The sequence below is a fragment of the Strix uralensis genome, chromosome 13 (assembly GCF_047716275.1).
Source record: "Strix uralensis isolate ZFMK-TIS-50842 chromosome 13, bStrUra1, whole genome shotgun sequence".
NCBI lineage: Eukaryota > Metazoa > Chordata > Aves > Strigiformes > Strigidae > Strix > Strix uralensis.
In genome coordinates, this window is record NC_133984.1 from 14,270,167 (window position 1) to 14,296,807 (window position 26,641).

A 26,641-nucleotide genomic window follows, 5' to 3' on the forward strand; every position below is an offset into this window, starting at 1 on the left:
ATTTATATGAACAAAGAAGGAAAAAATATATTCGAAGAAGACTCGGTATCTCTCAGGCCCACATTAGCGTTTGCTTTTCATGTTCTCCCAATAGTGCTCTTATTTAATACTGGGCTTTCTTTTAACTCCTATCTTTCCTGCACTCTCTTTTTGTGTTTCATGCTCTATATAACAACACTTTTTATTCCAAGAAAGAAAGTGATTTGGGTAGATAAACATTGCCAGAGACCATCATCTCTCCACAAATCATTCAGTTTTTATGACATAATTGTTTATTTAATAAATAGCATCCTAAAAAATATTGAAAATGAGGCATTGAAATACTTCTTCCTGTGAAGCCATAAAGTTTGATAAATCATACTGAAAAAATTCCCTACAGTATTTACATCTGAAACTCAGTACTAAGCAGTCATTCTTCAAATACCAATATGGGTTACAAAAGGTCTATTTTTACCCAGATAGACATCATTCCTACTAGAAGAGAACCCACCAAAAAAATTAAAAGTCTACTTCAGCTGAACTTTGACTTCAACCTATTAATTAAAAAGCATAAGACATTAAATATGAAGCTAGTATAGCAAAGCATCTTTTTCAATTACAGAGACTTCCTTTCTTGATTTGCTAATGCCTCAGACACTCATTATAAAGAGGTCATACAGTACATTATGCCAACACTCTACACTTCCTCATTTTACATTTCAATTCAGCAAATTATTTTACCACCTGTTTCAGCACCTAACAGAATTCATGCCCTAATTCCACCAAATGCTCACTTCTGTCCAATTGTCTGTAGCATTAGCTTATTTATTAAATTAGAACACCAGTTGCATTAAAATGTCAGCTTTTCAATTACACATGCATAATACTGCTGCTGAATCTCAGTTTGCCACACCCTTCCCTACCACCTGCATCTCATCGCCATGTCTAATGTTAAAGTTGAAATCCTTGCAGACAAGTACAAGTTCCTTTATTTCACTTTATATTACACATACTGCTTGTCTCTCATTTTGTTTCATCCTTCTAAAATTTTCAACAGCTTTTTATTTGAACAAAACTGAACATATGCAAGGAACAGGAAGCGGGCTTGGCTTAATAGCATCCAGGGGGGGTCCTGAGCACTCTAAAAAAATCTAGCACAAATCTTCTTAAAGGGCTCGATCCACATCCCAAGGCACTGCAGAAGCGCTTATCCCAGTGAAAGGTGGATGACGCCAGGAGGGCACAGTGCTGTGACCATGTGAAATCCCAGACTACAACCCTCCCAAGTTGCTTCTTTCACTCTCATTTATTCACATAAGAAGGCTGTGGACTGCTCCTTAGCCTTCTGTAATTGCCTGTTCCCATGGTTTACCTTTCTCCCTTACGTATCCAAGCATTATGCAGAGCAAGATGTATAAACTGCCAGACAAGGCTGAAACAGGGTTAAACTCCCTCACGCTCCCTAGCTCTGTGCAGCATGGAGCAAGTTTTGCCAAAAGACAGTGAGACATCTCAGTGGCAAACTGTCACCCTCTTATTCCAAGTAATTTATAATTATGTTGAACAGCACTTAAGGCTGTTGGATTTCATTAGTAATCTTTCCCTCTTATAAGGGCTGTGTTTATCACTGTCTTTTGTTTTTTATCATTTAACTGGTCATTAAGCTATCAGACATCCCTCGTCTCAGAGCAGCTTAGTTTCAGCAGTGAGACATTTTTATATAAAAGTATTCTAAAATCAAAATACTTTTTATCAATGGACTTGCCACCAGTGTCATTTTAGTTTTATAAAAATACACACACACACAAAACCACACATACTTTTAGCAGATAGGGACAGGATTCCTCAATTCATAAGGTTACAGAGATGCTGTTACAAGTCGCCAGGAAGTCTTTGCTACTGATGTACTCACAACTCCATTAATGGGAGTATTGCCAGACCACAGTCCAGATGAAATAATGATGATAATCAAGAAATACAGAAACTGACAGTTAGTTAAACACATAAAAAGATAGGAAATATCTTTACAAACATGCCTTCACCTAATTACTCAAGACAACGCATTTCATATCTTGGTAAGAGGCAGAAACCCTACCTGTGGCCCTCTATTCAAATTACTCCTTTGAGTAGGGAAGCACCTGCAAAAACTCTTCACTTGTGAGCTTAAAATATTCTAAGAAATAGAAACATTACTGCAAGGTTTATAAAAATCAGTGGTCATACAAAGCTTTAAGAAAACAATAAGTATTGTAGCACCATGAAGAAGATAAAGCAATTAAGCTTTCATTATTTTATTCTGCATTCAGAAGGGACAGTGCTGGCAAACGCTTCCATAATAAGCTAAGAACATGTTCCATGGGTTGCTCTGAAGTAGCCCAGAGCTGTCTGACTTCTGCTCAGCAACAGCACAGTCTTGAACCCAAGGGCTTGCGCTGAGCACACTCTCATAGGAAATGCTTGCCAAAAGGACAGCAGGTTACATCCCCTGCAGTTATATTTTAAATACAATTACTTTTCTCATGGATGGTTCACCAAAGCTGCCAAGATAATCTCAACTAAATATTGAAGCTTGTAATGTCAGTGCACTGCATCAGACCTATCATTTCTTAAAGTGTTCTCAGGTCTGATTATAACTTTTATCGTTTTGACTTTCACATCAGTTAAATCAGACACTGTGAATTTAACTGAGAGTAAAATAAAGACCAGTACTTTATTAGTAACCCCATATATAACTTTATTTCAGTGGTTTCAAGACTTTCTTTCCATGGGTTATGAATGGCAATCATGTATATACAAATGAAGATGAGTGGAAAAAATATTAGATCCTCAATTATAGAATTATTTCCACTTTTTGGACATGTTTCTAAATAGGAGATGTTTTTTATTTTTGGTCAATGACAGTGACATATGTTCTGTCCCAGGCTTACTTTCTCTGCAATTTATCAACCATATTCATCATTAAGCAAGAAAAAATTCTTTTGACAAAAACAAAACATAGAACATATATTTTAATTTCATTTTATAACAATATCTTGTCCCTTAGTTATGATTTTTTTCTCAAGTCATTAGAGTGTGATTTACCTGCAACTCCAAATAAGATGGATAATGTGCTGAAGTAAGAGTACGTGGCACTGATAAAACCGTAGCTCATGCAATTTTGCTTTCAGCAGTAGCAAAAATTTTCACAATCAAGGCCACTGCATTTTGCTGCAGTCTAGAAAGTCCTGAAAAACAGCAAAGACAATTTATGAGGGAAGTGTTTTCCCAGAATGACAGGGATAGAGACCCATTCTTTTAGGAGGAGGAGGTCCCTTCCTTACAGTAGCTGTGGGTCAGGAATTCAGATTTGGCCACACAACAGACAAAACACATCACTTTACAGTAGCTACAGTAATAATAAAACAAAACAAACACACCAAAATTTAAACAACAAAAAAACACCCAAAAACCCTCTCAGAATTTTGTTTCTGATTATTGCCATTAAAAACACCAATACTTTTTTGGCTCACATTTGCAGTAGGTGACTAATACAGTGCTTAACATTACCTCAATAATTATTACACTAAGGGGGGGGGAGCATTCCTCCGCTCTCAAGTATTCTATTTCTCTTCTCCAATTTTGGGACTCCTATGTGGATTTGCTTCCCTCTCACCACCCCATTACCCTTCAGGACACAACTCGATTTCCAAATCGACCAACAAACCCAGAACAATTATCTAAAGCCTCAGGAGAATTCAACAACCACTGGCCTCATCGTTAAAATCGCCCCCTCTTCCTTCACCTCAGCGTCCGCGCAGCTCCCTACCTACAACCCCGCCACCCCGGTGAGCGGCCCGAGTACAGCCTAAGCAAGCGGGCGGCTAAAGATGGGAAGTGACAAGGGGAAGGTATCCACCCGGATGCTTTTTATTAAAAACGCCACAGCAATCCACCTGGAAAGGGGGTAAAACCCAGAGGAGTGCCGCTTGCCGCGCCGACAGGCGGGCGGGACACCCCCTCCTTCCCTCAGCAGCCCCCTCGCGCCGGCTCGCGACCCCCGCCCCAGGCGCGGTGCAGCGGGAAGGGGCGCGCGCACCTGAGGCGCGGCGGCGGCGGCGGCAGCGGCGACAGCAGCAGCAGCAGCAGTAGCTGCCTCCTCTCGCCGGGGTCGGCTGCTACGGCCCCGCGGGCACCACCTCCCGAGAGGCGGCGAGGGATACCCACGTCCCCTCAGCAGGGCTCCCGCCGCGGGCGGGCAGCCCGACACCCTCTCCGCCACCCCGCGGGGCCAGGCGCCCCCCCTACACCCCTCAACACTCTCACGGCGGCGCGCGCGCACACGCCGCCTCGGGCTCCACTGCGCCTGCGCGCCGGCCTCCCGCCGCCGGCGGCGCACGGGGCTCCACCCCCCCCGCGCGCAGTGCGCAGGCGCGTGGCGAGGCCGCGCGGGGGGAGGGGTTGAGATGAGCGTACTACTCCCCAATATGGCGGACTTCGACACTATCTATGAACTGGAGGAGGAGGAGGAGGAGGAGTTCGAGCCTGTGGTGCGGAGCCAGGAGCTGCCCCGGCCCCGCGACGCGCCGGATCCCGTAGCGGTACGGGGCGCCGGGCACATCACCGTGTAAGGAGTGGGGGCTGGCGGCGGGCACGAGGCAGCGTGACAGGCCGGTGTGGCGGGGCGGGGGCGGCGGCAGCGGCCGGGCGGGAGCACCGGGCTGCTGGCGGCACCGTCCTGCCCGGGTACGGTTGCCTGCTGGCGGTGCCGGGAGGGCGTGAGGATGCGAGGAGGACTGTGCCCCGTCCCTTTTTGCCCCCTGCCTCCCCTTCCCCCGCGGAGGCGAGCTGCCCGCGTTACCGTGATCTGCAGCCCTGCTCCCTCTCCACCCCCTCCATCACCTGTTTTGTGAGAGGAGTTTTGCTTTTAACATGTTTAAAACGGGAAACTTTGTATTTTCCAGTAGCTCGAGGCAACCCAAAGTCATGAATGAACACCTGAAGTTCAGTTGGCTGTTCGGTGCAGAAGCAGCAGCTAATCAGCCCTGACAGCCCTGGGTGTACTTCTTTTTCCAAACAATCTGTTAGATAAAAAGTAAACGCCACACGATGTGAGGATGAGCAGTCTGTTCAAACAATTTCACTATGACCCTTTCTCGTCTCAGCTGAGCCATGGAGCCCCCACACTGCACTGCGGAGGAGGCACACGGCTGCGTTGTAGTTTATCTACTCCAAACTTAGTTGCAAGTTTGGTTTGGATTTAGTGTTTTTATCGTTAGAATGTAACGTGAGCCAGAATGTTTGCTAGTCATTTAAACAGTTGGATCAGAAGATGAGCAAACTGTGTGACCTTATATGTAATGTTTACTTGTAGGGATTTTCTTAATATTCCTACTCCTGCAAGCGGAGGAATTAACGTAGCAAAGTACATCTATAACAAGTTGTTGGTTGTTACAGTCATTTTCATGTCAGGGAGAGAAGTATTGAAATTTTTGTATTACGGAGATCCATCAAGCTTGTGTTGCTTTGGGTCTGTCTTTGGATTGCATAAAAGAACACACATTTCTCTCTAAATAGGTGCAGTGTGATGTAGCTATCTGCAGCAAAAACACTGGGTGGGGAAGGCTCTCTCATCCTAATGTTGGATTTGATACTGTGTCCATCATGTAAGTCTAAATCAGGTTTGCATTGAGCTAGTGCCAGTGGATAGTTGCTCTGCTGCACCGCAGTGTACTTGCTTGTGTTGATGGAATTTCTTTCTGTCCTGATCCCAAATAGCATGTGGCCTGACTAAAGGAGGGGTGTAACACAAGCAAAATGATGAGATTACCACATACCCGTCTTATTAGTTACCTGATTTTAAACGCTAAACTAGAAAAAATGTTACACACTTATTTGCTTTGTCTGCTGTGATGCTTTTTGTGTATTAGCAATGTTCCTTAAAGATCCTTGGCTCTAGCATCTTTTGGGGATGGGCAGGAGCATCTCCAAGAACTCTTGTCAACAAGTGATGTCTACATCAAAAGAAAGCAATACTTGTAAGTGATGTGGAAATCATGAGCTAGCATACGTGTCCTTGTAACTACCCGAACTGAATTCCCATCTACTGTATTTTCCCTTTCTTCCACTCCTCCCAGCTTTCTTCCTGTAACAAGTATATCTACCTGAATGGTAGAAGGCAGCTTTTATCCATTCATGATGCATTTAAAAATCTCCTTATATTAATGAAAACAGTGTATGTTATCAATAAAATGCAAATAAACCCTGGACAGCATAGTATGTAATCCTAACCTCCGTATTAAATGGGAAATATTTTGCTTCCTAAAGAGTTTCTGGTTAGTATGTATCAGCTCTGAAATTCTGTCACTTTTTGATCACACAGATCTGCTGCTTTTGAAATCAGTTGGCTTCCAGAAGCAGCCTGCTCTAGTTACTAAAGTGAGATACATCATCAAGTAAAACTTGTGTTTGTTTTCTGAACCTCTCTGGAACGTTGCTGGTAAAAATTTCTGTCCTGACAAGTCACTCTATTAAAAAAAAGAGAAAAAGAAAAGAAAACTTTATTTTTTAAAAAGCCATTATTTTCCTTGGATTTTTGTTTCAGGTGCTTTCTGTTCCTCATCTGATGCTGGCCTTCTTGGATACTTTTGGTGCACAGAGAAGGGATAATTCTCTAATTCCAGTGTCATCTTCTGGTCCAGCTTTTCATGTACAGGCCTCTTATAAAACTCCCAAGTTAGTAGATTCAAAGTATGTACTAGTTTCTTGCATGAGAGCTTTTATTCTTATGACCTTCTCAGTGAGCTGCTGACCCTAATAGAGTTCTACTGCAGTATCCAACAGTACTAAATATAAATTCTAAGAATCCAAGGATTTTTAGCAGGATCTTGCTTTCTTCACTGACTGTTTTGCTAACCCTTTTACCCCTGTGCATCGTAAGAATGATCATGTAAAGTGTATTTGTTTTTATTTTACTCAATAGAGTAAGAATGTATGTGAAAGTGGTTAGCAAAATTTATGCTCATCTTGTTCAACGCTCTTACACTCATACTTGAAAAAATTAGTTATCAGTCATATTGTTTTCAAAAAGCTTTTGCATTTTAGCACAGAGAAATTACTAGGACCTAGTAAATGCATTTTCTTTGCTTCTGAAGTTCCATTTTAATGAGTTATAAACCCATTGTTCACTGTTTCTTGCACAGTCAGCATGACTCTGGTTGGTGTGTCCAAATATCTCAACATAAACATTTTTAGTGAAGCCTGAGTCATATGCCTACCAAAGCAATGGCAATAACTTTTAAAAACGAAACAGTAAACAAACTCTTAACTTGGTTATAAGTTTTTATTTATCTGATATAACTTTTCTATATCGTTAAGTCCATGTGCATGGATAGTAATGAGAAAACAAAATAGCCATTAAACATATTTTTGCCCTTAGTATGCAGCCTGTGATTCCTGCTTAAGTCTGCGAATCCCCTAGTTTTGGATACAAGTTAACTTTTGTTATTCCATTATATTTTCTGTAGGAGTGCCCCAGGGATCCACAATCCAGGTGCTAATGAAAAGCGTATTGTCATCAATTAGGGAAGGCAGGGAAGAGCCAGGTGCTCTCAGTTGTGATAAGATGACACTGGAATATTGTCTGATATTACTCTATCTTCCACATATTTAAAATAGCAGATTCTACATATTTAAAATAACAAATGACCCCAGCCTTCCACCAGTTATCAAAAGCTTTGTTTTCCAAGACGTCATCCATGGGTAGGGATGCTCTTCAGTAGTTCTGTTGGCTTCATAGGAAAAGGTCTTAGACTAGGAAGAGAAATGTTGAGTGTTCAAGGAGGTTTCAGCTCAGGGCTCTTGATGAATGTCTTCTTTATTCTGTCATGCTGGACAAAGCTTAGATGGTACCCCATAAAGAATAGTATGTAGGATCTGAGTTCGTCTGTTCAAGGTAGGTTAAACATAACCTGGATTAGGTATGGGGAAAGGAGCCATGCTGAAAGGAGGCTGGAGAGCCTATTCTGTGAGAGTTGACTAAATGGGTTTAGCTTGTGTAGTCTAGTAAGACTGATTACTATCTATAAATACAGCAGTGGGATAAATGAGAATGAAGTGCTATTTAAGTCAAAAGGAAAAAAGAAGTAAAGCACCTATAAATATGTCTCTTCTAGATATGAGAAAGTGTTATCCAAAATCGTCCTGTTTTGGTTCTGGGGACAGGAAACCTTACTTCCTTGTGCTTTGTAAACTAACAGAAAGAATTTTATAATGTGATACCAGTTGCAGGTGGGCTTTACAACTGATTATTCAGGGTGTTTGTTTCAGTCTTTAATTTTGAGGGATCTTACATACCTTATTACAGCTCCCTATGAGAAGTTGCATTCTTTCCACTTTACAGATGGGGACAAATGAGGTGATAGGACTTGTCTGATGCCAAACATTAAAACAGGGAAAGAGAGACGAAGAACTAGAAAGCGAGGGCTTCCTAATTCTGTTCCAGTGTTGTTGCCTGTACAAAACAGTGCCTTGTCTTTAGAGGTATTTGTCATCCTGTGAGAAAATTGCAACTGAAGTATATGGGTGACTTATCTGAATTTCTAAATGTTAGACTTTGGGCAGCTTTCACTGAAGAGCCAGTGAACTGGCCCAGAAATAAGTTGCCACCAACTGATGTTTTAAATGATTTAAAGGACAGGTACTAGAATTTATTTTACATAGCTATTTTTAAATATACTGAATTTTAGAAGACTTCATAGGCCAAATCATGCTACATCATTAGTCTGTTGTAGAAGGTCTAACGAAGTTACTTATCTCTTAATCAAGACTTTAGGTCTTAACTTTTTTTACATTAAATATTCTAATAACATTTTACTACTTTTACAAAGTTGCTTGCAAAGATGTAGAACTATGTAACATTCTGCTTTAACATTTCTGAAAAAAAAAAAAATTGGTTCTTTGATTCCCCCACCCCATTTAATAGGAGTTTAATGTTTCTGAACTACATGGTAAATAATCACAAGGATAGTCTATAAAACTTCTAGAGACACTTTAGTAAAACTGTGCTAAAGGCCATCAGTGATGCTGACTAAACTTAGTGTAACGTAACATAGTCCTGTTTTCATATAGTCAAAACCTTTTATATTTGAGCCACTTGCAGGTGTCAGTGCATTTCTGTAACTGAGGTTTCTTGGTTGTGTTATAGCTGAATGGAATGTTTTGGCAACTGATTAAAGTTTTGGGTTTTAAATATGTTTAATGAAATTATCAGTCTTCAAATTTAATGTAATGTTGTGGTCTTGTATTCTTAACAGAACTCAATTGGAAAGCATTAATTTATGTTATTCCTTATGGAACTTGGTGGTGCAATGGGAATGTTAATGAGTATATGTGACCAATGAGATAAAAGACACTACCTATGGCTTAGGAAGGTTTTGAACTATGAATTATTGAAGGTCAGAAGAGTGTTCCGCAGAAATGCTAGGACATGTTTCCTTGCTTTTTTTTTTTTTTTTTTCCTTCCCTGTTTCCTAAACGTCTGTTACTGGCCACTGTAAGAGTCAGTGTTCTGGGCTAGTGGACCTTTGGCATGATTTAGTGGAATTAATCTGTTATATGGGTAAATAATTCTGCAGTATTACCTGAACTTTCCAGTCGTTCATTTATTATGTTGTCCAGTTGCTACAACTTTGTGATCATTTCAGGTAGTTTCATTGCTGATACACAGAAAAGTCTATATTCCTCAGAACAAGCTTCTGTATGTGCTTCATATCATTAGTCTCTTCTGGATTTATTTTTTTTTAAAGACTGAAAAGACTACTGCATTGGTCTTCAAGCTTCCTTAAAAATAAATACATAGTATAACAAAATGTGGAACATTTCAGCTTAAAAAGAAAAGCTACAAAATGTGGAGGCTGACTTGGCAGATTAAATTCACAGAGAATGGAAATGTGTTTATATTAGCAACCTTTGTGCTTGCCTGATATCTTACTGTTTTTACTGTTTGTTTTTGTAACACTGATTTTACATCATGGCTTTCCAGTTTACTTGGACGTGCAGTAGCCCATGCCCTGCTGATGTTCAGTTCACTCACATTCAGGTCTAGAAACTTCAGTGAAAATATGTTGAATGAAACAAACACAAGTAGGTGGCAATTGGTTATAGTGCTTAGAGTAGCTTAAGAGACAAAGGTTGAGAAACACTTCAATTAAGATCTACTCTTTGGGGGTGTTTTTAATGTTAGTGCTCCAATATGCTGCTCTTCACAAGAGCCAGGGCTTAAATTAGCCATTGAAGAACTTGATTGGACTTCACCAGTATTGTTGACAAACATTTTAATTAGCTTACTGGATTTCTAAAGACAGCACAAGTTCATTTATTATGCTTCTCCCTTCTTTAAGGTTTAAGTTTTTGTATATTTCTGAACAAGTTACACTGCCAAGTCTGGATATCTGAATTATTACACTGTGCACATGAGTATGACTGTATTATGTAACAATAGGGGACTGCTGACATTTCAGCAATACTAGTATTGGTACAAGTGACCAGTAAGGAGTACTTCAGGTGTCGGTTTGACTCAAAGCAAATACTATCTCTCTAGAAGGTTTGTTTCTACAATAAATATCACAATACCAACTGTATTTGTGCCTCCCCTTTTTGGCCGTGATCCTTTTGTTGTTTTGTTTTGTTTTTTCTTTTTTTGAACAAAAATACTCAGGAGATAGTTTAGCAGAGCTGACAGTAAACGATGTATATTTAACTTGATAAACTTAACATTAAGCTCTGTTCAAATGTAAAGGTTGTGGCTGAGGGGCCAGCTGCTGTTGTATTTTGTTAAAATACTGCATTGCAAAGGTTAAAGATTTCAGTTACAGTAGAGGGGATGGAAGATGAGAGTTCTTGTTCTGCAGAAGCTAGCAGGTTTAACATCAGAGCTTAGTTAACTTCTTGCCTACTTACATGCTTTAAATAAAATAAAAAAGTCAAGTCAGCCTGCACTGCTGGTATCCTGCTGATCCACAAATACTAGCTTTTTGGAAATTTCAGTCCGTTCATTAGTTTTGGAGCTAGTGGTAACACAGGTTTACAAGCAAAGTCTAGCTCCCTGTAGGTTTCACTGGTTATAATGAAGACTTACCTCTTGCTCAAACCCAAGAACATTTCAATAAAGAATAGTCACAGTGATACCTAAGACTGAATTTTCCAGTTCATAGTTGTTTTAAAACTGTTCTTTGTGGCTCTTACATGTTTTGCATGAGATAGTTTAACTCAGCTGAAAGCAATTTTTTAAAACTATATGGTTATAAATTTCTAAGGTGATGATGAATGGGTTCCTTATAACTAGCTTTATCTGTTGCATGTGAATAAATTGCATGAGTAAAAAAAATAGCAGTAAAAGGATTATTGAACCTAGAAAACTGGAATTTAATAGCTGGAGGTTTCTTTTCTGAAAGCAAAGATTGAAACTTACTGCCATCCAATCACAGAAGAATTTTTACACTTCTAGCGACTTGAAAGTATTGAAGTAAGGCAACAAGCTATATTTCTCTGTCTTGTAAATGACCTTATGAGACCTTATATAAACTTAGATTGAAAGCTCATGAAATAATGTAAATGTAAGGGCAAAAAAAATTAATAGGTGGGGTTTTTTTAAGTACAAAATCTATTAATTTTTTTTATTAAGGGAAACAAAATAAGTTAGGTGGAATATATTTTGTTTGTCTCTTTTGTTTTCAAGGTTTGGCTTGAGCAACAAGTTTGATACAGAATTTCCTTCTGTTCTGACAGGGAAGGTAAGTGTGAGATTAAACTGTTCTTTTAAATGGAAAGATCCAGTGCATCCAGTGGTTTCTGTGTTACAAATACATGCTTACGAATCCACAGCGCAGTGCAGGGCAGCACTCCGTTGCAGACTGTTGAATTAACTCTGTCCTGTATGAACTAGCTGATTGATGACCAGTCCCTACAGTGTACTTTGAAACAAGAAAAAACGATTTGCAGTGATTGCTATCGTTATTGACATTCCAAACACAGAAAAGCTCAACATGTCATCATACTGTTTTCATGCAGGCAATTTACATGAAAGCCAGACTCACTTAACCTTGCTTTGTAGATATCTGGAGTTTGTGCTACCTCCTGTGTGAATTAAAGTATTTCAAATACTGAACCTCTCTTTTTAATATGTCTATCAAGCCTTGAGTTTATATTCGACAGATCTCCACAAGAGAATCTGTTTTAGCTGAAGCTTTAAGGAACAAAACATTATAGTGTCAAATCTACAAATTAAGTAAGTTTTTAGTACATTTTCAGAAATACAATAGTTGTTTAGTTCTGAAAATTAGTGGTGACAAGTCTCTTGCTTTCTCTGGAGTCCTGGCATCTTACTAAATGCAAGTTTAATAAATATTCATTTGTAGCTAATAATTCATGAAATCTTGTAACAAAATTCTTGGTTATGGTTTTAACTTCTTTTCATAATTTTATTTCTTTTGGACTTAAATTTTTAATTCTTTCTCTCTTGGATTTTTTTCTTTCTGCTGTGTCACACTCTAGTGCTTTTATTTTGCTTCAATTAATATCCCCCTTGTGTATCTCTTCCAGAATTTGCGAGGAAAGAGTTTATTTGTCTCTTAGTACTTTCTCTAATGTTACACCATACAGCTACACTACCTCTGCAGCCTCTTGCAGTTGCTGTTGAGTCATATTAACAATATACTACAATGCAGCTGGATGGCATCTCCTGGTTCTGCCAAATTCATCTGGGGTTTTTCTCCTTCATTTTCACCCCAGAGTATAATGAATAAAATACTTGCTTTGAATTTGTCTAGCTTTTTTGACAGCAGTGCAATTGAAAAGCAGGTTGCTATTTGGAATTTTTGGTTGTTAAAAGACAGCATGGAAACTCTGGCCTTGCTTCGGAATCTCACTGAGCTCAAAAGGAAAACTCTTACTGATTCCATAGGTCTAGTGTGAGGGCTGGTGATAATACCATTTGCATTTCACTATCTTGCATGTCTGGTGTTTATTCTTTTCTGCAAAGCTCCTTCTGATCACTGAAAAGCCACAGAATACTTTTTGGAAGTAACAATTTTTATGTTCTTTTAGTCAAGTTGTAGTTTGTTATAAATAAGCCTACAGAAAATACCTAGCAGAAGATGTTAAAACTTAATTTGATTATATAATTTTTTCTCTTTCTGCCTCTCTAAAGTATGTTTGTGTGTATTGAAAAAACAAACCAAACCCAGCCCCCGCGGCCTACACTTTTTAATATGAGCATCAATGCCTGTCACACTTTACATTTGATTGTCCTCCTCTTGTTAAATAGACAGTGAACAAGAGTTTAATTTGAAGTTCAGTTGACTGCTTGGATGTAATTTAGCAGAGGAGAGAGGAAGTTCTTCTACTTGGCATTTACCCTCCTTGTTCTATAGATCTAGTCAGTGACAACATAAATCACATGAGCGGGGATTTGCTGTATATAGGTATGCTTCTGTTGAGAATCTTGATATCCTGTTATCTTTTTCTCATAAGTGGATTTGAGGGGCTTTCTAAGTAAGAAGACTTTGAAAATAAATTAGTTTCCTTTTGTGAGGGGAAAACACCAATCAAATAAGATAGTAACCACATTTTTCTTACTACCTGCCACACGCTGTCATGAAAGACATTAAAAACCAGTTGTGGGTTTTTTGGTTTTTAATACTTTCATGAATTGCAAGAAATAAGTAATCTGCTTCTTCCTCTGATTGTGGCAGTCAATCACTGTTATCCCTATTGAAAATGAAAACTTCGTTTTTTCCAGTAAGAGGGTTTTCTTCAGATAACCCTGATAAATAATTCACAATAATAAGCATTGTAGTCAATTGATACAGCACTTTAAGATCTTTTACTGTGCTTAAAATATGAATTTTTACTTTTTATGAAATCACAATTTATGAATAGCATAGTGACTGTTTATATTAACAATTTGTGATTAAAATGTTTACTATGAACTTGCATTAGTACACAGCTAATATAAGGCAATGTCATACTTTATTCAGAATGTCTGTGTAACATTAAGTTTAATGGCTTTGTTGTCCATTGTGAATTGATATTAATAATATATCCCATCTGCTAATGCAGTGTAAAAGGTGAAGCCATTAGGTGGGGTTGATAAATTTCTCTATGGTACTGTTTTTCTTTTTAATAAGCACAGATGAAGATCTAGATTTTTAAACACAGGATTAAAATCTATCCAATGCACATTAAAAATCCAAAATAGATAAAACTAGCTATGCCTTTCACCCAGAAGCACTAACTTTTTGGATTTTTGCCACTGTGTAGTCTTAGGAATTTACTTAAGCTTTCGGACCCTCAGTTTGTCCATCTACATGATGATGCTAGTAAACCTTCCGCTAATTTTCTTTTTTTAAAATCGGAAATACCCCTTCTTCTTCACCTATCTCCCCTACCTCCTCATCTCCCAGTCTGGATAGTTATTGTAAATTAGCCTCGAACTAAGATGCATGTAATTACATCTTAAATAATTGAGACATGTTTGTTGTTTTTTTTGGGAGAGGTCAATGTGTGTATCTGAGAATAAAACATAGACAGTAAAACAATAAAGGAAAATATCAGGTCAGATGTTGGGCCTAGCTGATTCAGCTAGGTTGACAATATTTATCTTTCAGGATGAGATGCAAGCTTCAGCTGGTTAATAAAAGCTGAGCTTAGGCTTTTGAACAGTGCATTCTTTTCAATGGAATATTTTAAGAAAAGATTTGACTACACTTAATACAGAGGCAATATTTAACTTTTAATAATGTGATTGGACTTTGGCCTAAATTTAAATTCTGACAAAATTTAAATACTGTATGCTACAGTTCTATAGGATTATTAATTCTTTTAAAGCAAGCATTTAAAAGCTTTTAACAAAATACTCATATTGATATATGACACAATAGCACATGCTGCTCCAGGTGACAAGAAAATGATGAAGTCAGTGAACTTTAAGGAAAAAAGTGGAGTTTCCTGCCCTGATCTTAAAACAATAAGGGTCCTATACAGAGATTACTGTGCAACGCAGGGAAATGTAAGCCATAAAACGTGGTCTTGGTGTTGTGATCCCATTGCAACGTGTGATTGATAGGGTTTGTGATCATGATTGAAGGAGAAAGATCGGGCCTGCTGGGCTTTACTTGCTTTCTTCCTGTGTTTGTAGATTCTCTGGCATCCTGTTGTAAAATATTATGACACCCCCTCCTTTCCTTTTATGTTTGGTTTTTTTTTTCCCCTCCCTTAAAGACCTAAAAGGAACTAATGTCTCTTTACAAGGTGTACTGCACAGCCAGAAGCTATGTACTAATCTCATTCTTTTCAAGACCCAGACAGAAACGCTCCCAGAGACTTTCCAAAATTACTCAAAACTAGACTTTCTTAGGGAGCTTTCGCAGTGCAGGAGGCGCTGTTAATTCTCCATTTGTTTCAAATACATTAGTCATTTCACATTAACCTTTCAATATCTGTACCTGCAAGAAAGGCGAGACAAAATTATGACAAAAAATCAACAAAATTCTTTGGTGACTGTTTCATTTGGAACAGTGATTTTATTTACAGATATTTTGTTCTTTGTGACAGTATAACAATATTTAACTGTTACTGAGCTGTAAACTGAGAGCAAGAAAACTGTGTTTTGCTTCTATTTATCACAAAATGAGGCTTATCTTGGTCACCAGTTCCTTTAGTTTCAAATGAAGATATGTCGTTGGCTGACAGTAATATTTATTGTGATTACATTTCTTAAACAGAGGAATACATGCAGTAGTTTGGGTTAGTCAAAACCATCTTAAGTAATTTCATCTTATGTTGCAGCTGAGAGATTCACCTTTACATGAAAGGATTTGATGCATTAGCGGGTAGTAATGGTGCTTTCATAATACTATATGAAGGTAAACATCATACCAAAATTTCTGAAATAGATATTTTCTCTGTTTCTTGGTGGCATTCAAAGTTGGTTTTGAGTTTAGCTATTGGCAGTGCTGTGCTCTACAGGAAGGAGAGTACTTCAACACTGTTCTTAGAAAGTAGCATCAAACTGTTAACCTGATGTGAACAGTGACTCCCTTAAAAGTAGCACAGAAATAGGGAATCTCACCATCCCAGTACTTGCTTATTAGGTCCCCAGTTTTTCTGCCAGCTGTGATCTAAGAATCTGGTTGACTTCTTTTCATGTTGGATGTTATCACTGATGATAAGGTTTTTTCATGTTAAACTACATTCTAGAGTGTGCAATTCCATTGGTTTTGGTAGGTTTATACAGCTGTATTTTGGGGTTGGGGTGTCGTGTTGTGAAGGTCAGGTAAACTTTGTGGCTAATAGAAAAAGAAACATTCTCTTTTCTTAGTGGGAATCATTGCAAAAGTACTAATGGGGTCAAGAAAAAAACTATTTATTTTTATCCTTCAAATAAACAGAATGATACATATAAGTTGCAAAAGACTTATCAAGGAAAGTGCCATTTGTATGTATCTGTTAGGAACATATAAACTTCCTTAAGAGCTGAGAATGCTAGTTTGTTAATGTATGTAATCTCAATTTACTTTGAAGCATGTCTGACTGCAGAAGCTGTACAGCGTTACTTGTACTGCATACAACCAACTCAGTTGTACTTTACTGTAAAACATTTTCCCACACTGATGATGAAATGGTCTTGGTCACGTGCATCTGATACTTGTTACATCCTAAATACAAGAGCCAGCATTGGCAAAGAGATCTGTAAAACCTTCTGTTTCAGATACATGCAAGTACACGCTAGTTTTCCACATTACAATGTGATTTTTTTTTTCTGTTCATTGGAAATGTCCCAATACATAGGATCTCTGTTTCTTTTTGTCATTTTCTTTCTTTTTTTTTAAACCATCTAATGTAAAAATATATTTAAATGTTGATGTTCCCATCAGTCTAAAGAAAATTTTTTTACTTGCTTCATTTGTATATGTAAAAAGAATTATAAGACCATCTGTTTAATGGGGTGTGGGGGGGTGCCTGTATAATTGCAAAAGAAATACTTTCTGTGCACTTATCAATTCCTGCAGTAAAATATCACAGTGTTAAATTATGTTCTTATATTACTAACTGTAGGCCTGGCTTGTGTACAAACCCAGATGACCTCTGACTCTATACTGCGTGATCTGAATGGCCAGGAAACAGATGTTGTATTTATTTACTCCCTTTCCTGCAATGTTTTATTGAATTTAGCTTTTGTGAATAGGCGGAGGTAGCAGGATCAGGTCCTCTCCGTTTCCTGTCCCATAGTTTTGCTCCTTTGGTGAAAGGAGTCTTTGTCATTAAATTAATGCTTTTGTTGTTGTTGCTGTTGTAGTTGCACAGCTTTGTATGCAGACTAATGCTAGGGAATTTTTTCTTCAACATGTCAAGTAGTTAAGAAAGATTTTTTTTTTTTTTTGAGTTGTTGTGCCTGACTGGTCTCTCAAAGTTGAATCTGATTATTCTGCTTTGTGCATTTGAATGCTGGATTGTGTTACAATTAAGAGTGCCATCTTGGAGTCAATGCCACAAATCCATATTTGACTTGTCAGATATAACCTATTTAGATTCTGTAGAGAGATGAGGGATTTGGGGTATGTAAATAGGTAAGTGCTCTCACTCTTTTCGTAAGAAACATCTGCTAGCAGAGAAAGTAGCTTATTTCTGATAGAAAATGTGGTTTTCCACTGTGACTCTGTACTGGCAACATATAGAAAATACTATTTTGAGTAAGCTCTGTTGAATATTCCTTAATTTAAATAAGTTGTTCAACAGCTAGGCTTTATTCATAACCCTGTACAAGATGCATTTCTTTGCCTTGAATATAATCCAGTATATGTCTTTCCCAGCTTCCCTATTTTAGAAAGCGGCCACAAGTGAAGTTGTGGCCCCATGTTGATATGGACCACTTTAGGAATTTATTGTGGACAGAGGCCCACCTTCACCCAGATGCAGTGTAGACTTGCATTGATATGAAATTAATTTGGACAATGTTATCCTTTTTTCCTATGTGACACACAAGTGTTTTTACTATGAAGCTGTTCCACATTCCCTTGGAAACAAGATTATCTGTCATTCTTCCAGGTTTTTTTTGGTCAGTGTAGCCAGTGCATATCTTGCACAGCAGTTTCCCACTCCAGTTTTGTTTGGGACCACTATGTTATCAGGACAGTTGGTTTATTAATGGTGCAATAACTAAGGATGAGGCTGTTCATCTAATCAGTGTTTAGCATTTTAATGCAAGTTTTTGCAAAGCATGCACCATAAATGAATTTGTCACAGGAAAGTGACTTTTCATGATCACTGGGTGACTAGTGGTTTAGAAGATGAGGTCGTATTGTATAATGGTATTATGTTTCACTTACATTTTAATTTGTAGAGGCAGTTACTGAGAAAATGCACCCATAATTGCTTTCCACTGAAGTTCTGCACTTCTGTTGCAGGTTGCCCCAGAAGAATTCAAGACCAGTATCAGTCGTGTGAATGCCTGTTTAAGAAAGAATCTCCCTGTCAATGTAAAATGGCTGCTTTGTGGCTGTCTGTGCTGCTGCTGCACACTGGGCTGTAGCCTGTGGCCTGTAGTCTGTCTTAACAAAAGAGTAAGTACATGTTTCATTCTTCTTATTCTATTTATTTTGCAATTACCGATGACACTAAATAACATTTAATAGTATCATCCCCATTTCAAAACCCTTTTTTTCTCTCTTGCATGCAAAAGGCTATTCCGTTTTCCATTCCTTAGAAAATAAAAAAATGTTTATTACTGAAGCAAACGATACCAAATTACTAATTGAATTAATAGCTTTAGGAATAGCTAATCCCATCTCAGTTCAAAGAACAGGATGATAACCTAAATTTCCATGATGTCTAAAGGTCTAAGAATTGAATTAAATGAGTGCAGAACTGGACATGGACCTTCAAAGACTGCCTGAACTGGAGTGAAAATTACCTTTCCTCTTCACAGACATGCTCACACCCCAGAATAAATATTTTTTTAAATTAAAAATCACTTTTTTGTATGTGATAGTTACCGTTAACATTTCTGAGCTGTGGTTTATTTGACATATTTTACTGTGCTGTTTCTATTAAGAACAAATTCATTTTCTATTTGGGAGTTTTAAAGACTTCCATTTTATTTATTTATTTATTTCAACAGAAAGTTGACAGTTCTTGTAATCAGGTCCAAAGTAATAATTCTGAAAAGCGCTTTAGCATTCTCAGGTAAACATGATCTTAATTACCTCTATGGTTTACACTTAGAATTGATTTATCACAGCAGTAAATGTTTAGGAAATACATAGATACAGTGTAATTATATTCTTTGCAGCTACATAGTTTGTGAGACTTGTAGCCATAAAATCTTATGGATAAATGTAAATAGTATGTAGGTGCACTAGGAAAAAAAACCAACTCTCACACTTGTCAATTTAATTATAGAAAAATATCTTAAGTAAAAATCTGTTAAAAAATAATGCTTCTGGATTTTGAGAGTTTATGATCTTTAATGAAACAAACCGAAAGCAAAAACAAGGAATAGGTATTGCTTTTCAGAGAAAATAAAACAGAAGTGTTTTGCCAAACTTTCCAACTTGCTTAAGGAAGTAACAGTTGCATTGACTGGCATTGAGTTTTTGGTTAAAATGAAATGCACTAAAGGCATAATATGTTAGCTTGTTGAACTGCTAGTCGATGAAGCCTATATCACTAAAAAGTTATAGGGCTTGTTTTAGCTCATTTTAACTGCTTTTGTACATGTCCTTATTGCAGAGGAATATTCTTGAGATACAGATGGAATATTTGCAGTTTTAAAACCATATTTAATATTCTTGTGCTAGTGAAAATCTAATAAATGCCCATGTGATGTCATAGTGTTAATGTAATTCTCAAGGATACAAATAATATGTACCAAGTAGGAGTAGGGAAGATCATGTTATTTCTGTGGGTATGTATCTGTGTATATAGTAGAGAGATTTGATAACTCTAACAATCACAAGTGTAAGATGGTTCCTAATTTTCTCCTGTGGTGGGTTGAACCTGGCCAGCAACTAAGCTTACTTACTCCTCCCCATCCACCCCAAGCAGGATGGGGAAGAGAATCGGAAGAGCAAAATTAAGAAAAACTCATGTATTGAGATAAAGACAATTTAATAAGTGAAGGAAAAAAAGGGAAGAAAGCCAAAGTGATGCAAAGGCAAGTCACTCACCACCTCCCACCAGGAGACTGAAGCACAGCCTGTCTCTGGGCAGTAGGGTACTTTGGAAAGAATAGCCCCCAGTTTTATTGCTGAGCATGACATTACATGGCACAGGATATCCCTTTGGTCAGTGCTGTTCAGCAATAGCTAAAACATTGATGTGGTATCAACACTATTTCAGTCATAGATCTAAAACACAGCACCATACAAACTGCTGTGAAGAAATTAACTCCAGCCAGCCAGTCTCCATACTCTCATCTAGCAACAAAAGACATTACAAGATCCAAAGGCTGGAATATGAAACTAAGCAGAAACGGGAAACAATGTTTTCAATTCCAAGGATAGCTTTGTCACTGGAAAAATTTACAAAGAAGTGGTGGATTCTCCACTATTAAGTCTTTGACTCAGGATTGGATAGCTTTGTATCTTTTTTTAACAAGATGGTGTAGTGCACCTACCATTATTAGCTTTCGCAAAGAAAATGGTGGATGGAATTTCATGGCATACTATGCAGGAGCAAGAGTAGATCATCACAGTGGTCTTTTTGACCTTAAGAATCACTGAAACTCCAAAAATCTTCTCCTCTCCCACAACTGTGGAAAGAACAAAACATGAAGGTCATATGCACTTTGATATCCAAGAGTTGAAAGTACAGGCACAGTTTGTTGTGAGCCGGAGTTCTGTGGTGTTGAGATTTTTTCAGGATTCAGATAATAAATGCATTAGCAAAATCTGGAAATTCCATATATGTAAATTATGTGTTGTCAGTAGACTACCTGTAGTGAGTACAGTATTTGGCCAAGAGAATGTGGGAGATTCTGTTTTTGTTGGCTTGGCTATGGTAGGTAAAAATGCTAAATTCAAAAGGATCTCTTATGAAGTAAATGAATTCTGGAAAAGTTGCAGTCCTAAATTAACAAAAAAAAACTTGTGGGTTTTTTTTTTTTTTTTTTTTTCTGAGGAAGATCTGATGTTGAGGAGTGGGGAGTTGAAGTGGCAGAACTTCCATTTATAATTTCTCATTTGCTTGGTTCTACTTTTATAAAACTAACTTACTTTAAATTAATCTTAAGCCAGAAATGCAATAATAAGATTCTTCTGGATGAGGCTGGCTACTGAACCATTTATAATACAGTTTTGACTTACTTTTTAGACTAGAAGATCAATTCAGAAGTTATTAGAATGGGAAAATAACAGACTATATCATAAGGTAAGAAAAGTTAGAGTGCTTGTTTTTTTCAGCTTTAAAAATAGTAAGGTTTTTTTGCATAATTGGCACGTAGAAATTTTAGTCTTGTTATAATTTCCTACTTTACTGATCTTAAACTTGTGTCTGAAGTATTGTAGATCCTAATAATTTGATATTGCTAATGCTTGTTACATTACTCATCAAAACAATGCTGTGATATGTATTAATCCTTTAATAATTATTTTCTTAGCTTGGTTTGCACTGGAAGCTGAGTAAAAGGAAATGTGAAACTAGCAATATGATGGAATATGTAAGTATTACTTCTGTTACTTATTTAGTATTCAACATAACTGGTTTTATAGAAAAAATCCTTAATTTACTAGACTGTCGCCTGTCTGAAGAGATTTCTCAGAAAAACGTGAAGTTGTGTTTGACATGCACCTATGAAGGCTGCTTTTAATAAGAGCAGCCATGGCATATATTGAGACTTAGAAATTGTCACCACTAAACATGTTTTCATAACAATTCTACATATGTACTGCAGGTACACTTGTTTTGGTCTGTCATTTGTAATGAGGGAGACCTGCAGGGACTTGGTGCGCTGGGGTGATTCCCACGCCAGTCCATAGTTCTTTAACACTTATCCACCTTTTCCACGGGTATTCATAATTACTTTGATTCAAATTATTTGTGCAGAAACATTGCGTTTTTATAGTAGTGGTTTTTTTGTCTGGATATTTTATCTTTTTTTTTCTTTTTTTGCCAACTCTGAATTTCATAAAGATTTAATCAAGACAGACAGTCCATGTAGGAAAACAGAATTCTAAATATTTTGGTGGTCCTACTACTCCACCATCCATTTTCATGTGAAGATTGTGTAAACTTGTAGAAGAGAGATAGTCACCCCAAAAAAGTCAGACTTTGTTACTCTGGGAAACATTCCCTTCTTACAAAATACCTCAGATATGTTTAGTCTGAGGTACTAGCTAATGTTGCATAGAAATTGTGCTGAAGGTTTGAACTTCTTGGTTACTGTGTTCTGTTCTTGTCTTTTTCCCTTCTTCAACAGGTAATATTAATAGAGTTCTTACCAAAATATCCCATATTTCGACCTGACTGAGGAACAGCATTTGGTCTTTCATGTTACCTGTCATTTTCTACCCTTAGTGCCTTGTAGATGATTTTGGAAAGAAGATGGTCTACTTTGCTGTGACTTAAAAATGCTCTTCAGTAGAATATCTTCCTTGCTATGTTACTTTCTTTTGTTAAGAAGAGAACAATTTGCACATTTTTTTATGTTAAATGAGGCTTCTATGTTGCACTCTGAATTTTTAACATTAACAATAACTGATATAGTTGCCACTAGGGATCTAACATCAGTGCTGCTTAAACTTGTTCTGAGCATGCTGCCTTATTAATTTCTATATTTGCTGTCCTCAAACATGCATTCTAATGCTGTGTCATACTATATTTCATTCTAAATGTCGCAATCCTATAAACCCTCAGTAGAAATGTCCAGGTAAGCGTCTTGTAGTAATGATTTTAGTATAACTTGCTTGCATAGGACTTGGAATCAACAGCACTGGTTTTGTCCTGCACTTTGCAAAATCATCATTTACATTAGGGGGTTAATTATTTTACCCACTATGGATTTGTAAATATTGACTCTTTGCTAATGTAAAGTGTGGTATGCCAAGGTTTACAGAATGTAATATAGCTCTTATTCTATTGCCAACAGTCTGACATTGTTTTATTCATTACATTTGCTAGTATCCCTCTGATTGTATAGACCCATTCACATCCTGTTTTTATGGTAAAGCCATAATGAGTTTGTACATACTATCAGATGTGTAGGGCTCAGTTGCACTTTGTTTAGTAAATGGATGAAAAATGCATTTCTGTCTTTTTTTTTTAAATATTTCAGGTGTTGTTTGTAGCACCTGAAATAGGAAGCTTAAATACTGTTGACCTTTGAAAAAGTTGCATTTGTGGGGTAGATGGTGGCTGCTATTAGGAAAATATCCTAAAGCCTCTTTCTAAGTTAGGAATATATGGATGTCAAGTTTTGTTTTGTTTTTAAATAAGGAAAAATGTGTTTCATAATTGGAGACTTTCATTACTGAGGAGAAAAATTTGGAACAGCCAAGTCAAAGCTGAAGTAACATGTTATTTTTGTATTGTGATAATACTTCAACGTTTTAACAGCCAAGTGACATGGCATCCTTTCCAGTGGAAATAAATTTTATCTAAATCGGAATGGTGTTTCAAAATATGCTGATGGGAGGAAGTGGATCAGTTGAAGGGCTTCATGTATGTGTTTTGGCATTCAGGCACACTCTGAAGAGCCACAAATGCCTTGTGGAATTCACAGGTATTTTTGGATTCTTCCATGTTTGCCTGATCTCAGGAAGGGAAGTAATTGTAGAAAAACTTCCTGTAATGGCTGGCCTAAGCAGGACCAGTTGATAATAGTAAGCAAATGAAAAATGAAAGTTCCCTCCCTTTCCTAACTAAGAATAAGAAATTGGAGAAAAAACAGTAGATGACTTGAGTATCTGCAAGTTGTGATGAATGTCATTGTAAGTGTCCAGGCATTTCTTTGCAGCAACTTGACTCCATGTGACATCATCCCAAGTTGCTTTTCAGTTTCAGGGTGACTTGGGATTTCCTCTGAATGTATTCGCATCTTTTCAGTATGCAATATTGTATTAAAATATAGTATTTGTTAAGACCATTGCATTCTAATAACTGTAGTAGGCCAGATTTCTTGTACGCAGTGTTTACAGAAGGCCAGTTTTATGCAAGTTGTTACTTCAAATCAAATTTCTTACTGTACAGCTGAGGAGTGTCAGGCTCCAGCTCTTGCAGTAGTTTCCAATCACAGACTGATACTTCAGATTCTGAAATCTGTATATTTAGTGCAGAGGTTTCATTTGACTGGTAGATTGGTGACAACTAATTGTATAATTGCATTTGTAAAGTAATGAATAAAAAAACTACTGTGTTGTTTGAATTTAACATTAGCTACACCTTGCAACTCAGACTTCTATTACAGAGCCAAGCAAACTGTTCTCTCCAATTAATTTTTTTAGGATGAGAGTTAACTGGAAGCAGAGAAAACACTTAATGGCAGAAAAATGCACTGTAAACCAAAACTGAAATAGCACACCCAATTCTATGTATTTCCCTTACAAAGAAGTTTCTAGAGTAAATGAAGGAAGCTTAGCTTAATTAACAAAACAATGGAAGTTTCTTACTGTTATGCCAGAACTTTGTTAGTAATTTTCTTTTTTTGTGTAAGAAACTCAAGAAAACTCAGCAGGTTCTTATTTTCTTCTTTATGTGACTATATTTTCAAAATGTTCTTTTCCAACTGAGAGAACAGGCAAGCCGAATGAGAGTTCTAGTCATTGCCAGCAGTGGATGCTGAGCAGTCTTCAGTCTCGCTGCTAAAAGAAATCCTCTTCAGTTTGTGCTGACTTCATCATATTCAGGTCAAAATTTCTCAACCTGATTTGTCTTGTTTCTGTGAAGTGCTGTGCCAAGCTGAGAGCACCCAGAGCTAGAGGAGCCCCTGGTCCCTCTGGGCTACTCCCTGGCCACCCCGTGCTGCGATATGACCAGAGATATGAGGCAGAATAAGATCTTGGCTTTGCTTTCCCACCCTCGTACCTTTATCCCCTTCCTGTGGGCCTGGCCACGTCCAGTGCCACAGGATGCTCTGCCCGCAACAGATTGTCTGCCCCTGGGTCTCTCCCAGGCACTGCCAGGCACTTAAGCACAGAATATTGGTTTTTAAAGTTTACATTTTAAGTTTGTAAATTCTGTACGTTTTACTTTGTCCTTAATTGTTAATTGTATAGTCTTCAAACTGTGAAAGGGTTTCTTTTTGTGTTTTAATAGACATTTAAATATGTGGCCATAAAGCAGCGAGTAAAGAGTATGAGCCAAAACTGTAATTTACAGTAAGCTCCATGTATTAATAAGTAGATACATTTGCGTTAAAATGCAAAACCAGCACGCAGTATTATATTTGCATCTGAAAGACACAGGTTCCATAGCTCATTTAAAGATGAAGGCAGCTGTAAGTACTTCTGTGAACTCATGCACTTCTGCCTACAGGTTCTTTTTTGCCTGGGCTATCCTTTGCTTTAACATAATAACATGCAGCAGGTAATTACATCTCACGAGACTGAAAATCTTACTTTTGACAAAAGTCAGCATGAATTGGCAAACCAGTTTATAGAGGATACTACTTAATTGGAGAAAGAATTTGTAGCAATATAACAGAGATAAATGTTAGCAAAGTGTAGTGGAAGTGGTAAAGTGCCTTTACTGGTTCCAACAAAAGAGAAAACATCATAGAGAGTAAGGAGAAAAGGGAACTAGTAACTATCAGTAGTGTGAGTTTGCAGCAGATTTTTAAAAGCAGTTACTGTCTACCAAGTCAATGTTTTAATTTTTCATATAAACATGTTGACACTAATTTTCCTTTCTAGTTTTTATCTAGGAAATATTTGGGTTTGTATCTAGTAACTTTTGTATGTAAGGAGTACTGAAGTATTAAAGAATACTGGCAGAGCATCAAAGCTCTTACCTACTGATTCCCCACCTGGATCTGTGAAGTTTTACCATAGAAGGAAAACAAAAAAAGTGTTCTAAGACGTGCACAGACAAGTCTAGGAAGTGTGGATTCTGTTGTAGATGGGTGGCTTCAAAACAGAAAACATTTTTGCTAAATCTGGTGTAGTCTTGATAAATAAAAAAAAAGTTCCTATGCTTTCCTTGATAGGTACAAAACTCCATATGCAAAAACATAAGTACATGTTTGTTATTGTCCCACTATGACAGTTTACTACATTTACTTGTCAACACACTACCATTGGAGCAATAAAAATGTCAAGCTATTAATATTCAATGTAAATAATTTATCATTTTAGTAATGTTATGTGATTCTTCTGCCATATTTTTTGTTTTCTGCTTTTGGTGTTCTTACGGTGTTGTAACATTACTTGTACTGCTTAAGAAAAGTGGTTTTGTTTAAGCTGTATGAAACTGTTCTTAACATTTTTATTCTGTTTACAAGTGAACGGCCACTTTTTTAATAGGACCTCACATCTTGAGAGTTTTCTCTTTTTTTTTTTATTAAAATAAAATTCTAACTGGGCTCGCTTTCTACTACTTACTGCACTGGCTTGTGCCATTAAAAGAAGCTGGAAGTCAGACATGCTTAATCACTTTGAGACCTTTTTCTTTAATTAAATTTAAAGATGAAAACCTT

General features: G+C 37.3%; 1 protein-coding gene across 4 annotated transcripts; it reads left to right on the top strand.

Annotated features, from left to right (window-relative positions):
* Positions 1-4,420: 4,420 nt before the first annotated feature.
* Positions 4,421-26,641, top strand: CHIC1 (cysteine rich hydrophobic domain 1). 4 transcript variants are annotated; one of them, XM_074882586.1, is made up of 7 exons: positions 5,537-5,621; positions 6,560-6,705; positions 11,693-11,747; positions 18,420-18,575; positions 21,325-21,381; positions 21,611-21,670; positions 22,430-26,641. In XM_074882586.1, exons 2-7 carry the CDS (start codon positions 6,581-6,583, stop codon positions 22,478-22,480), a joined length of 504 nt encoding a protein of 167 aa, XP_074738687.1. In that variant the 5' UTR covers positions 5,537-5,621; positions 6,560-6,580; the 3' UTR covers positions 22,481-26,641. The 4 variants fall into 4 exon arrangements, with proteins under 4 accessions (XP_074738684.1, XP_074738688.1, XP_074738687.1 ...); XM_074882585.1 differs by having other exon boundaries at positions 5,551-6,454; XM_074882583.1 differs by lacking the exons at positions 5,537-5,621; positions 6,560-6,705 and adding an exon at positions 4,421-4,582.

Excerpts from the sequence above, each read along its gene's own strand:
- CHIC1 (XM_074882583.1), top strand. The coding sequence starts at position 4,422 with ATGAGCGTACTACTCCCCAATATGGCGGACTTCGACACTATCTATGAA. Across the intron at positions 11,748-18,419 it reads CTTCTGTTCTGACAGGGAAG|GTTGCCCCAGAAGAATTCAA; the intron begins GTAAGTGTGAGA and ends CTTCTGTTGCAG. Across the intron at positions 21,671-22,429 it reads CTAGCAATATGATGGAATAT|GTAATATTAATAGAGTTCTT; the intron begins GTAAGTATTACT and ends CTTCTTCAACAG.